We start from the raw sequence: 14,195 nt of genomic DNA on the forward strand, positions 1-14,195 counted from the left end.
ACCATCATGTAAAATTTTTCTATCATATTGCAAAGGCCTTCCCAATAGAAAATGTGTTTCTTCCATTAGCACAACATCACATAAAACTTCATCTTTATATTTTCCTATGGAAAAAGTTACGAGGACTTGTTTATTAACCATAATTTCACCCTCTTCACTAAGCCATTATAGTTTAAAGGGCTTTATATGAGAAATAGTGGCTAATCCAAGCTTTTCCACTACTCTTGTACCTGCCACATTAGCACAACTACCCCTATCTATGACCATGGAACATAACTTCTTGTTGATAAGGCATCGAGTGTGAAAATATTTTCTCTTTGAGTTTCATCAAAAGGTTTTTGAATAGTATCCAACATTCACCTTACCACCAATAAGTCACCTTCACAAGGTATCTGACATTCATCTTCATTAGGGGTTTTGGAAGGGGTAGGGAAGGTAGACTTGGAAGATTAGGAACTATGCTCACTCACTACAACCCCCCTTTGACCCTCATTGTTCTTTTGGTTGGACAATTGACAGCTATGTGCCCAAAATCTAAACATTTGAAACATTTTCTACTTGAAGTTTTGGTTGGTGACTTAGGGGTAAAGGTGGAAGGTTTTTCTTTAGAAACTCTATGGTGAGAAGGGGTTTCTTTTGAGAAATTGGAAGGATAAGTTTTTGTAGAAATTTTGTTTTTATCCTTCCATGGAGATTTGTAGAAGACATCATTATGAGTATTTTTGAAAGTTGTTTTCTTCAAAATTTGTGATTCCGCCTTGATGGCTAGGTGAACCAAATCCTCTAAAGAAGAGTACTCATATAACTATACAATATCTTGAATTTCTCTCCTCCAACCACTTACAAACCTAGCTATCTTTGACTCCTCACTATCATGCATATTAATCTTAGTCAAAGTAGTATCCAAGTCTTTAAAGTATTCATCTACCGTTCTAGATCCTTAATGAAGCAGTTGGAGCTTCAACAAGAGTTCCTTCCTATAATGAGGAGGAACAAACCGCACGCATGCATTCTTTCAAATCCTACCAAGAGACTACGACTGACCTCTTGTTCAAACCAATGTCCATTACAATTTGATGCCACCACTGCATGGCATAATCTAAAATTTCTAGGAAGCGAACTTAAGAATTCTAGGAGACTCGACTCACTAAACACTATGACAAAGTTTCTTTTCTATTTCAAAATTCAATGTATGATTTATAAGAGTGGAGACACCCTATTTATAGATATGAGTGCCTTGGAGAGGAAGAGAGGAAGGGTAGGGGTGTAAATGACTGAAAGCTTCTAGAAATTAGGTCAAATGTGAGCACATGGGGAAAGTCTTCTAAAATCTAGGTCAAAGGTGAGCACATGGAAGAGTTTCTAGAAGCTAGGCTAAGGTGGGCTTTGGCACAAGCCCATTTTACTAAGTACACCCTCTTCTAGTTTATTTTTCTAATTGAAGCTCAAAGTGAGCCCAATTTATTTACTTAACTTTTCTTGTAAGAAGACTAGAATGAAGAACAACTGATATTTTGGTTCATGTCTGGTTCTCCCTCTACTCAGACTCTTCTGAGATTTGGTGAGACCTTGTCTTTTATGTTGAGATGAATGACCTAGTTGTGAAGAGTTTGTGGTGTCCTTAGTCATTTGTTTATCGAGTTGGTTTGTATCATCAAATGTTTGCAAAACTAAAAAGTGAGGTCCTACATTTGCCTTTTTATATATTAACACTATCAATATGGATATGTCCTGATGATAAACACTTATTGAAATGAAGCATCTCTTGTGATTTGTTTTCCTTTTGTTCATTGTTTTTGTTCAAATTATCAGTGACTTTTCTTTGATTGACGAGTTAACATTCACTACTACAAAAATAGAAAAACAATAACGATTTATTATGATGATTGTAGTTCACCCATCATAAAAAGTGGGATGATGAAATTTTTATAATAAACATCAAACTGACATAGTAAGTAACTTAAAATGATGGTTCTAAATTGAACCGACATAGTAACTATTTATTATGTCAGTTGAAATTAAAACTGACATAATAAATACTTACTATGTTGGTTCAATTTAGAACCATAATTTTAAGTTACTTACTATGTTCGTTTTAATTCAATTGATCTAATAAGTATTTCTAACTTTTTGCACCCATTTTTCCAAAATTTTACACTCTCCTATCTTCTATCTTTTCCAATAATAAACTCTCCTCTTCAAATCATAAAATTCAGTGGTCGTCATTTGTTTCTTTGTGTTAGCTTGATTCTTCGTGTTCATGGTGACTCCTTGGTTGTGGTTGTGATTCATGTTCGTCGTTTTCATCACTCAACTTTGTGCATTTTGTCATGTCTCTTTTCTTGTGTCCTTCCTCTTGACATCCCTGTTGGGGCTCATTCTCCTTCTATTTTATGAGACTACCTTGGGGAGAGCACCATAGGTGGTTTGAATATGAAGTCAAAAGTAATACTTGAAACTTTTCTAAGATTCCAATTTTTGGTTTTGGTAAACACTTGCAAGGATTCAATCTTTGTCTATCTTGATTATGTTTTGGGTTGTTGGTTATTAGTTGATAGCACCATTCATCAAGATCAAAATCAATTGTTGTTTTTAAATGTGAAAGTTTCTTTATATATATAACAAAATAGAACATTAGATCATATAGTTATTTTCTTAATGTTCTGAACAACAAATATCAACTTAGATTGATTTCATTCTACATTTTTTTTTTAACATTGAGATTAATTTGTAACAATATTTCGTATTATATTCTTTAACTCATAAGCTAATTTTAACTTATAGATATTATCTCCTTTCTTATTATTTCTCTCCTAGAAGTGTTTATGAATAAATTTTCTTCAAACATATCTTTACTCTTATTTAATTGGATGTGGTTTGTAAGTTTGTTCTAAACAAGACAAATGTTGGTCCCCTTGCTTGTAGGAATTGATGGTCATGCTGCTTTAGAAGATCCAATTGAGGAAGAGACCATATCAGAAGCAACACAACACTACAAGAAAATCATAAAATAGAAACCAATTTTTAGAGACTAAAATAACTAGTTGCAATAATAACTAAATTAGAGACCATTTTAGAAACTAAAAGGAAAATTGGTTTTTAAACTAGTTTCTATTATTGTTAAATAATTTCTAAATTGGTATCTAATTAGCAACCAAAGTTTTAGAGACTAAATTTAGAAACTAAATAATTGGTAGTTAAAACCTTGGTTGCTAATTAAATACCAATTTAGAAACTATTTAACAATAATAAAAACTAATTTAGAAACCAAAATTTTTTGAAATTTTTAAAATGGTATATAATTTAATTACTATTGCAACTAATTATTTTGGTATCTAAAATTGATTTTTATTTCATGATTTTCTTGTAGTGAAAGCAAAGGATTTGCTAAAAGATTTGGGCATTGCAGTGTAGTTAGCCTACTCCTTTTGCTTGCTTGTGATTGTTTTTTCAATCTTCAATCTACTTCCCTGCGTCATATGCAATTGCTTGATGAATGAATACATTATGAATATATATTTGGCAGTATCTGTATCCCTTAATGTGCTCTTATGCTGTGTGCATATTTGTATCATTATCAAATTCTCTTCTCAACAGAGGCAGGGATGGATAATGGACACACACATCCTTTTAGTTGCAAAATATCCTTTTAGTTTTACATTGTATATTCAAACACTTAGCATTCGTATTATGCCTTTTTTCTATTCTTTCTCTCTCACTCTTTTCTGTTTGGATTTGACTCAGAAGTGGATTCAAGTTGTGTAAGAAAACATCATTTGTTTGTGTTCATGTGTGGACCTTTTCTTCAACCAGAAATTCGCCTCGTGGAATATTCTGCAGCCGTACATTGAATCTGTGATCCATCAGTGCCATTGGATATGACATGGACTATACCTTGATTTATTATAACGTGATGCCACACTTCTGCTGAGTTGATGCATTCAACAAAGATATTTTAACTTCACTTTCCCTTGAATAGGGTATTAATTTTTAGTATTGATATGGTGTGGAGAGGTTTTGATTTGCATTAAGTCGGTTAAAGGTTCTAAGAATTTGAGAGGTAAATTTAATGAGTCGGTCTCTCTGCCTGATTTTATTATAGTTAGATGATTTGAGATTAAATATCTTAACCAATATTTTATGTAAGGATTGAGGTATCTCTAAAATATTTTATATTAATTTATTATTTTTTGTCGATAAAAAAAATCTTCATATTCAACGCGTTCATCCTGTGTCAAGGAAGTGATTTTAGAAATGCCAATATGAAATATTATGTTGGTGTATGTCTAATAGGAATCACTTTTACTCCTTTCTTTTCCTTTTTTATATATTTTTTCCCTTTGCTTATTGATTTTTTCCGTTGTTCATGGACTGAACTCCTTTATACTCATTAGTTCTTCCTATGCGATCTCTTATAAATAATAGAGATAGATGACATGCCAAAATATGGCACCCAAATTAATTACATATTTAATAATATATCCCACAAACAAAACTACGGAAAGTATCCTAGTTGACCAAGTTAAAAGCTTAATTATTAACTTTTTTATTGACTAGTATTAGTTAATCAAGAAATGATTTTGCTTCAAAACGAAGGATAAATTCAAAAAAACAGCATGATGATTTAGTGTTGCATGGTTGAGCCAAGTGTATGTACCAAGTAGTTACATGGCTTATGGAAGAGTCTTGTTTTTGTTTCTTTTTCTTTCGACCCCCACGTTAGCTGGTGACACATCATTAATTGGGATGTTCATTTCTAATTATGCACCTGCTTCATCTTTATGTAGTTATATGCAATGACACGTATATTTTAGCATATGTACGTAGCTTCTCTGATTTTATAGCTCCATCTATTTCATCATAAAGGAAACTTTAATTATATTTTTGTTTTCATCATAGTTTTGCATAAAGAGATGGTTTGTTTATGAATATAGAACTTTACTATCTTTAAATATGAAAAGATAAAGTAGAATATCGGTTTCATAAGGATTTGGGTTGCTATGTATCACTTCTTTAATTGGATTACTATGTAGACAACGAATCAATTTCAATATGTTTTTTAAAAATCATTTTTTTCTGTTTTATGAAATTTTTCTCTGATTTTTCAAAAATCTAAAAGAAAAATATCAAATAAATTCATTTCTTGTAATTTTTTACAAAAGAAAAATGGTAGCAAAACTCTAATAGTAATGGTATGAAGAAAATTAAGTCAAAGGATAATTTTCCACTTATTAGCTTATGTTTAATTGATCATGATCACGACACTGATTTGGTGCTCCATGAGTTGAAATTCTTTAATCTCATACCCTAAATTTGAAACTTTGTGGTTTAAAAGATAATTTAGTTAGTTTAAACTAAGCTTCATGTTTTTCTATTCAGAACATGGGATGGTTTTATTCAAATCGTAGTTGGATATATATGATAGATGTTATAGTGGTAAAAGAAGTTTAAAAGAAAGTTTTATAAACGGGGTTGAAGAGTTTGACATTAAAGCTTGTTAACAAGAGTCTTAATAGAATGAAAGGAAGACTACATGTTCATGCAATAAATGTCAATTTAAAAAAAAAAAATCAATTGAAATGGTTAGGATTGAACTCTTTAAAAATGGTTTCATGTCTTACTATTATGTTTGGAATGATCATGGTGAAGAAATGTCACATTTTAACAACAATCATGTTGGTGCTTTAACTAATGGTAAAGTGAACCATTTATGGCAATGAAGGACATGTATAATGCTCTTGGACATCATAAATCATTTTAACCATCCAATTTTAATAATATAAAAGAGCCTTTGAATAAAGAAGCTCAAAGATTTTATGATATGTTGTTAGAGGCTAATAAGTCATTGTTTGAAGGGGCTTTAGATTCTAAATTATTAATGTGTTTAAGATTTTTAGCCTGCAAGTCTAATAGGAATGTTCCTTACCAATGTTTGAATTTTATTACAATAATGTTTTTGGATGTTACACCTACAAAGAGGGTTTGCCAAAAAGTTATTATGATGTCAAAAGGTTCGTGTTAAAGTCGGGGTTGAAGGCTAACATGATAGATTGTTGTATAAAAGGTTGTATGTTTTTTTTTATAATAATGAATATGGAAAAATGATGGACATCTACTACAATGCAAATTTTGTCATCAAGCATGATATCATGACTCAAAAGTTGAAACAAGTAAAAGAAAATCAATTTCAATGAAAATAATGTTTTCTACACCTATGTTTTCAAGATTACAAAGTTTGTTTGTGTTCGTGCAAACTACAGGAATTTTCACAAGCATGTTCTGATGTTGATAGTTTAAAGAATAGTTTTGTTAATAAGCAATATGTTATTAGACTTGTACAACCATATTGTGTCTGACTAGGAGGAATAGACACAACCTCAATAGTTAACATAATTACTTACTGGAAATTCTTTTCGAAATTCTTATTCATAGCTACTCTCTTTCTTAAGTTAGCACAAATGATAAGATCATGTAATGTAAGAGAGATAAGGGAAAGAGATAATGTACACAACAATTTATATTGGTTCGTCTGTCTCAATGCTACATCCAATTTTTAACCAACAAGCCAAGTTCAACTAGGAGGACTATTGCTGCAAAGTACACTCGAATATTCTTTAGGCTCACAACCACTCTTAGCTAACCCCTTTCTTTACCCAAGACACTCCTAGCTGACCACTAAGTATTCTTTGCACCTAGAAACTTTTGACTAACTGAGTATTCTTTTATATTGCAACCATGCCTAATTAACCCGTCAAGGAATATTCTTTGGGCTACTAGCAACTTCTGGATACTCTTTTGAGTATTCTTGACACAAGTCAGTCTTGATTTAATTGAATCTTCTTTGTCCTTTAGCCACTTCTAGCTAACATAAGAAGGTTAAAGACTTCAACGATTGTCTGGGTAGTTTGACTACTAGAGAGTGTTTGCGTCTTTCAAAGAATATAATGTTTAGGTTTTCTCTTCTAGTTTAGATCATCTTGCATTGTAGGAAGGGGTTATGTCTTCTGACAAATACAAAGTTTAGGCTTTATCTCCTAGGTAGTTGAATGAACACACTTAGAATTCTTCTGATGACTTCTTCTAATCCATTAATATGGAAAATTCACTCCTCTCAGCTTTGGGATCTCATTTTGAAGCTTTGAGGATTGATTAACATTTGAACAACATTTTGGCATAGTGTAACATTTTCTCTCATCTTCTTCTTCTTTATGATTAATATAGGTGTTGGAAGAAGATAATAGTCAAGAGACCATTTTTATCCGTTGAGTAGCTTCAGTTCTTTTGATGTTCTTTCTACACCTAACGAGCTTAAATATAAGCATTGCATTAAATGTATTTTTTTATGCAATATCCTTGATAATGCTCATCTCCCTAAGTGACATGACCTTTTTATGCATTTATTAGGATCTTGATAAACTCAAAAGGTGTGGAGAAAGGAAACTCCATGGAAAACACAAGGAGAGTTGGCACATATCACATTTTCTGTTAGACAAAAGAATCATAGTCTCCTACATCAGCCCTTGATTCCTTTTTCAAATAAAAGTGTTGGCATACGTCATTATTCTTATTTTGTCCTAGAATAAGTTATTCTAGAAATTATTATCATATCTCTCTTTTCAAATTATTTTTTTTCATGTGAAAGTCTTCCTTTCTAAATATATTATATTTTTATTTTCACTTATCTTCTTGAGAAATCTTCTCCAAACTCTTCTTTACTTGAATACTCCGTTTTCAAATTCCTATCACTTATCAATATGTTGTCTCTTATCAATATGTGTATTGTTGCTCAATCTTTGAGAAGGACGAGGAGGTATATATGATTTCTTAGACTTTTTGTGGAAACAAAAAATGTGATTCCTATCTACAAATTTTAAAGAGTCTTTTTTGGAGGTAAAAGTTTCTATAAATATATGGAATATATATATTATTCTGCTTGATTATAAATTATTTTATGTTAAGTTATTTTTTATTGTGGTATGTTTTATGAAGATAGAACTTACTCCATGATGATACCAATTTGTTAGGAACTTAATTTTAGAAAAATAAGTTATATATGAAATATTTTGTATCAGAGAATCCAACAATCCAACAGTAGTAAGTATAAGGCAGTTGTGTATATAATTATTACATATCTATATATATTTTTTTTTATCTTTATAGAACTCGGGAGTTATAATAATGGTTACCAAAAAATTTTAGATTATATGATAGAGTAATATGGTGTAGTGTATTAAGGAGGACTTTAATCCTTAAACGTTACCAACCTACATTTTCAAACCAGTTATTGCATATTATTGCTGTTTATAATTACTATTTGAAATTAATTTTTTGTTATCGGAAGGCAAAAATGATCAATTATAAGAAATGCTCAAGAGGGTATTCTTGTTAAATGAAGATACATTTGGAAGCACGAATATTTTTTTCTTTTCAGTAAATTTGATTGGTATATTATTAAGTTTAAATTAATAATAAAAGGAATATTGTTGTAACAGCGAAAATAATATAATGCAAAGTGAATCCTGTGTGTAAAGAAAGGAAAGCATGATTGAAAAAATATAAGACAAGGGAATGATTAAGGCCACTCGTTTAGGTGGTGGTAGTCTTACATCACCTCACCTCAAAATCAAAAGAATGAAAAGAATATTAGTTATGATCTCTAAATGGAATAATAAAGGGTTGAAGATCATCTCAAATCAACTTAGAGCATGCATTGTCCCCTTTTCATGCATCAACCATTCTTTCCCTCTTCCACCTTTTCTTCACTTTTTCTTCTTCAACTATGCACACACTTCTCACCTTTTAAGCCAATTCCCCCAATTAAAACTAATTGTTCATGCTTGGTCGGTTGTATTTTGTGTGTGATAACATGCGTTGATGTTTCGAGAGTCAAGTCAGTTTTTTATTTTAGATAATAATTCATTTTTATCTGTGGTTAAAAAGAAGTAGTATTTTAGTTTATTAACGATTGAATGGTCAACTGTGCATATAATATGGAGTTCCATATTCAGTATAATTAATGCTCTATAAATACGTATATTAATATGATGTTGATCAACATATTTATAATGATGAGTTGAACCTTCGTATTTATGAACTTATATAATACAATTTTTTTTATTAATTTTATAACATCATACTTGATTTTGTCTTTAATCTTTTTTTAATCTTGTGTTAATAAGATTCATTCTCGTTAATAAGATTTATGAGAATGATTGAGGTTTAGGGTTTAGCTTCTGAACTTCGGATGATATAACAATAATTAATTTTGATAGGATACTAGCTTAGCTAAACATGGTGCTTTCCTTCAATGATCTTCATTCTCTTTTTTCTTTTCCCCAACTTCAAAATTGTACACTCCAAAATAGTTGCATGAAGAAGTATTGATTTTGGGCATGAAGACAACCGAAAGGGTAACAGAGAAATGCATGCCCCACCGAAAAAGAAAATAAAAAGCATGGTGCTAAAAAGTGGAAAAGAAAACACAAGCCTCATTATGCTGTCTGTGGGGACTTCAATTCCCCCATAAACATCTTTCCAGGTAAGGAAAGCAATTCAATCCCACCTTGCATTTTCAATCAATTATCACACACTATTTTGGAAAAAGCAAAAACAATCGTAGATTTCACCAAATCATAAACCATGCTCATTTAATTCACCCTTTTCCCTTCCTCTTTACAAATTATTTCTATTCTTCGGTAAAAGAAATGACTTCATCCTCATTCATATTTGCTAGTAAGACTTTTCTATGATTCATTAATTAAAAACCATCTTAAACATACATTTTAAAACATTTATTATAAAAAGAATACTAACTCATCATCAATAGTGATATGTAACTAGACAGGAATATGAAAAACATTTTCTTTATTTGTAAACTCTAAATAAGTTCAATAGTTTATACAAACGTATCTTCTAAAAATATATATGATCGAAAAAAAGAAACATTTTTAAATTATAATTTTTAATTTTCTTAGTTTTTTTATTCTAAAAGTGTTTAAAGAATTGTCTAATCTAGATATAGAAATAATCGTTGTATATAAGTGAAGTGCAAATTTCATCTTTATATAGTCTCACGCACGAGTCGGCAGTCTCGGCGTGAGAGGATGTGTTGAAGATTCTACCTCGACTAAAGATTGGAGTCTTTCATTGTATATAAGTGGATGCAAACCTCAACCTCAAAAGTCAGTTTTAATTTTATGGGACGAGGTTTACACTCACTTATATACAATGAAATGTTTTAATCCTCATTTATATATAATGAAATGTTTTAATCTTTAGCCGTCGATGATGTGGATCTTCAACCTATATGAATTTAAATTCATATAGGTATGACTTACTATTACTTTTAAGAAATTGAAAAAAAGAATTGTAAAAGTGAATTAATCTATTTTTGAGCAATCTCTTTATTTTTTTAAAAATCTTTTTGTGCGTGCATTGCTGTGTCAACCATCTCTGTATATATGAGTGTAAGCTCCATAGCTCAGACAATAGTAATAATTAAAAATAAAGCACGCGTTACGCATTGTGTTTTCCGGCAACGCTCAACGTCGCCGCAAATGAACGATTCACAGAGAGTCGGAATCGGCTTAATGCGGGGTTTTCCACGCCGTCGATCGCTGGAGGACCGATCATCTACCCGCCGCCGACAGGCCCCCTTCTCCTGCGCCGGAAATTTGGAAGCCGTGGACGCTGACGACTTTGCTGACGTGTTTGGGGGCCCACCGCGGACCCTGCTGGCTCACAAAATCTCCAGCTGCGGGTCGTTTTACGAAGAAATATTCAGGGCGCCGGAGTTTACGTGTCCGGTGGCGAAGGGTGGCCGGAGCTTGCCAGTGTTCAGGATTCCGGCGAGGAACGAGGCATTTTACAGCGACATATTCGGCTCGGAGGATGGGCGGAAATCGAGAGAGCGGTCGAGGTCGCTGTCGAAAGAGAATTCCTCGTCGGCACTGAGTTCGGAGGAGCTGAGCCCTCGACGGCCGGCGATTGGAGATGACGTGGCACTCTGTGGTTTTGCTTCAAAGCTCAGGTACTGCTAACAGATAAGATTCCCCATTGAGAACAAAACTAAAAACTCTTTACCTTTTTCTAAGAATTTGAATTTTATGCCCTTGGTTATTTGGTAGTTATGTTATGTTTGCATGTGCTATCTCCTTGTTCTTGGTGTGTTGAATTGTACATATTGGTGGGATGAGAAGAATGCTTATTGATTGAAATTTGGCAAATGGAGATTTAAATTCTTTGAATAAATTTTAATCAAATAAAGCCACATGGTTTAGAAAGAGTGCAATCCAGAGCTGAATTTCTTGCTTCCTTTCCCAAGTTTGAAAGTGTTTCATTTTTAGAGTTTAAATTCGTGTATTATTAACAGAACTATATTTCAGATATAACTTTTCAAAATAACTATTATGAACTAGATAGTTTTATTATATGAAAATCTATGATAGGATAAAAAAAAGCATTTTAGATAAGTTCCTATTTTATTGATTTTTAATAGAGGCTTTTTAAAAGTTGTATTTTAAATTTAAATTATCTGAAGCAATTATTAAATATATATGTAGCAACATGTCTTTACGTGCTTTTAATTGGACCTGTAAAGTTTAGTTGCTTGCTTTTTCTAAATTACTAATAAAATAATAGTTTCTTTTTTTTGAAATAAGTTAACCAAATATCCAACCAACATTAGAGATTATTTAGAAGATGGATTTGGTAAGAGCTAGATGAAGTTGGAGACTATACCAAACCATTTCATTGTAAATAACTATAATCTACAACTGTTTAGGCTTTCTAGTTTCTACAACAAGTTGATTTTACAGAATTGGACTAAAGAATGAGAATAACTTCGTGAAAATATGGTAATGCAGTAACGGAATTCTGAGTACTCCTAGTGATTGCTACAGGCCAATCAATGTTTCATGGAGATGGAACACATCCACCGTGGTGCCGGAGGCTGAGGAACACTCAAGTAAACATGGGGTGCCACTTTTTGCATGCAATGGTCGTCAGTTATTTGAATTTCAACATCAGGATAATAATAAGGAATTCAAGGAGAACTTCAGAAGCTCCCCTTTAGGATCCTCAAGAAGAGTCTCGTCCCCAGAAACCGTTAGTTTTGAATCCAATTCATACCAAAGCGTCAAAGTGTTCACTGATGACTGGGAGCTCAATTCCCCATTTTCTGCTGCCTCTTCTTCGCTTTATCAAGAACCCGAGGCAAGATTTTCAGTCCGTGAGCATGTGTTCTCAGAACAAATTGTAGAAGGCAATGATGACGAGGATGAGGATGAGGATGATGAAGTTATGAGTTCCTATGTCATTGAACTCAACTCCAACCTGAGAAGGGAAGAGTGTGAAGCATCTGCCGTTGATGAAGCAATTGCATGGGCCAAAGAGAAGTTTCAATCACGAAACTCTGATGAAGAATCAAGCGCGAGAAATGATAGCAATGAGCAAACTATTGGAAGACAAGGTGATTCTCTTGGAAAAGGGGAAGTTTCCTACAAAGTTAACACATATTGTAGTCCTGAAGCAGACAATAGTAGACACTTATGTGTGTATCCTTATGATGCAGGAAGATCTGATGCAAGTGAATGCCACCGTGATGATGGGATTGGAATAGTTCACACTATGGAGGTAATGTATTGGATAAGCTTAAATAAGTATCAGTAGATCTATCATATAACTGATACAAAGATTAACCAGATATTTTATGAAAACAATGTTTGAAATATGATGTTTGTTTGTAAAATTGAAAAAAAGGGAGAGGCTATAATCTAATAACAACCAATCTTTTCTGAAGTAATTTCAATTTCAACCACTCCATGCTTGGTCAATCTTTAAAGATTGATTGATAACACAACCTCCAATTTCACAAAATCACTTTACTAGTTGTCAGAAGGTAGTATAAGAAAGTAAATGGCAGAATATACTCTTGTATATATATAAGGGATGTCTGAACTAAGGATGAAATCAAAGCCATACAGAACCAGAATCAGATTAGAATAATAAAGAAAGTGTATGTGATTAAAAATGAGTAAAAGTTAACTTCTACCTAAAATTACTTGTATTTTCTGAAGCAGTTAAAACTTGCATACTTTGTAAAGGCACTGGTTCATATTAGGATTTCCTTTATTTCTATTTATACTTCGTTATAATATTAAAGATTATTTATAGTAATTTCTATTTCTACAGAAGCAACAGACAGAGATAGAAAAGTTAGACAGAGATATAAGATTGTGGTCATCTGGCAAGCGAACAGATATTAGGCTATTACTTTCATCACTACATCATGTAAGATTTTCTTTGTTGATGATTTCGTACTAGTGACAGATTATCAAATCTGTAGTTTTATACCACTTTGACAAACATATAACAGGAGAATTGACCTGGTTTTATTTTTTAATTACCAGATTCTAAGGCCCGAGAGTGGTTGGTATGCTATTCCTCTTATGAGTCTATTAGAAAGCTCACATGTGAAAAAGGCTTATCAGAAAGCAAGGTTATGCCTGCATCCAGACAAACTGCAGCAAAGAGGAGCAACATCCCTACAAAAGTATGTAGCAGAGAAGGCTTTCTCAATTCTTCAGGTACGTAAAAACTTTTAGACCTATGGAAAAATTCTGCTTCTGTCATTGTTCTTTTTAGAGAATAAAGTATGCTCTGAGGATCAATGTTGATTTTAACTTCACATTGAAACAGAATGCTTGGGCTGCATTTATTTCTGAAGATGTTTCGTTTTAGCCAGTGGATGTCTTTAATCCTGATAAGCTCAGTTTTGTCTGGAAAGTTGTGGACAGACGCCAAGTGTTGGTTGACATGCCGCACATATAAATCTAAAGCCATGAAACTTGAAAGTATGAGATCTTTTGTACAAATGATTGCTGAGGGATCTACTGTTGTATTTATGTTTGTATCATAACTTCATAAGCTGTTTGTTGCTTTAGTAGGTATATGTAATTACCAGAAGGATTGGTCTTAGTATTTGATTTGTAAATTACATGAGTACTTGATGAGAGATTAGCGGTTATCACACTACCAGACAACACGATATTAAATACCAATTATTAGAAAAAAAATAACTACAATGTCTTAAATTCAGTTCAATTACATGATTATAACTTTATCATAAGGGAGAGCGGCATTGGACAATTTGCGAAAAGAGCATAGTCCCATTTGTGAGTTAGTGGACTCCTTGA

At 32.4% G+C, this 14,195-nt stretch overlaps 1 protein-coding gene across 6 annotated transcripts; it reads left to right on the forward strand.

Moving 5' to 3' along the window:
* Positions 1-10,438: 10,438 nt before the first annotated feature.
* LOC137811597 (uncharacterized) lies at positions 10,439-14,026 on the forward strand. Of its 6 annotated transcripts, none has more exons than XM_068613396.1 (6): positions 10,439-11,029; positions 11,865-12,469; positions 12,572-12,633; positions 13,192-13,290; positions 13,410-13,586; positions 13,699-14,026. In XM_068613396.1, the coding sequence occupies exons 1-6, from the start codon at positions 10,461-10,463 to the stop codon at positions 13,738-13,740; spliced, it is 1,554 nt and encodes a 517-aa protein (XP_068469497.1). In that variant the 5' UTR covers positions 10,439-10,460; the 3' UTR covers positions 13,741-14,026. The 6 variants fall into 6 exon arrangements, with proteins under 6 accessions (XP_068469497.1, XP_068469499.1, XP_068469494.1 ...); XM_068613398.1 differs by having other exon boundaries at positions 11,901-12,469; XM_068613397.1 differs by having other exon boundaries at positions 10,470-11,029; positions 12,572-12,601; positions 13,190-13,290.
* Positions 14,027-14,195: the final 169 nt, after the last annotated feature.

The sequence above is a fragment of the Phaseolus vulgaris genome, chromosome 2, assembly GCF_000499845.2.
Source record: "Phaseolus vulgaris cultivar G19833 chromosome 2, P. vulgaris v2.0, whole genome shotgun sequence".
NCBI classification, from domain to species: domain Eukaryota; kingdom Viridiplantae; phylum Streptophyta; class Magnoliopsida; order Fabales; family Fabaceae; genus Phaseolus; species Phaseolus vulgaris.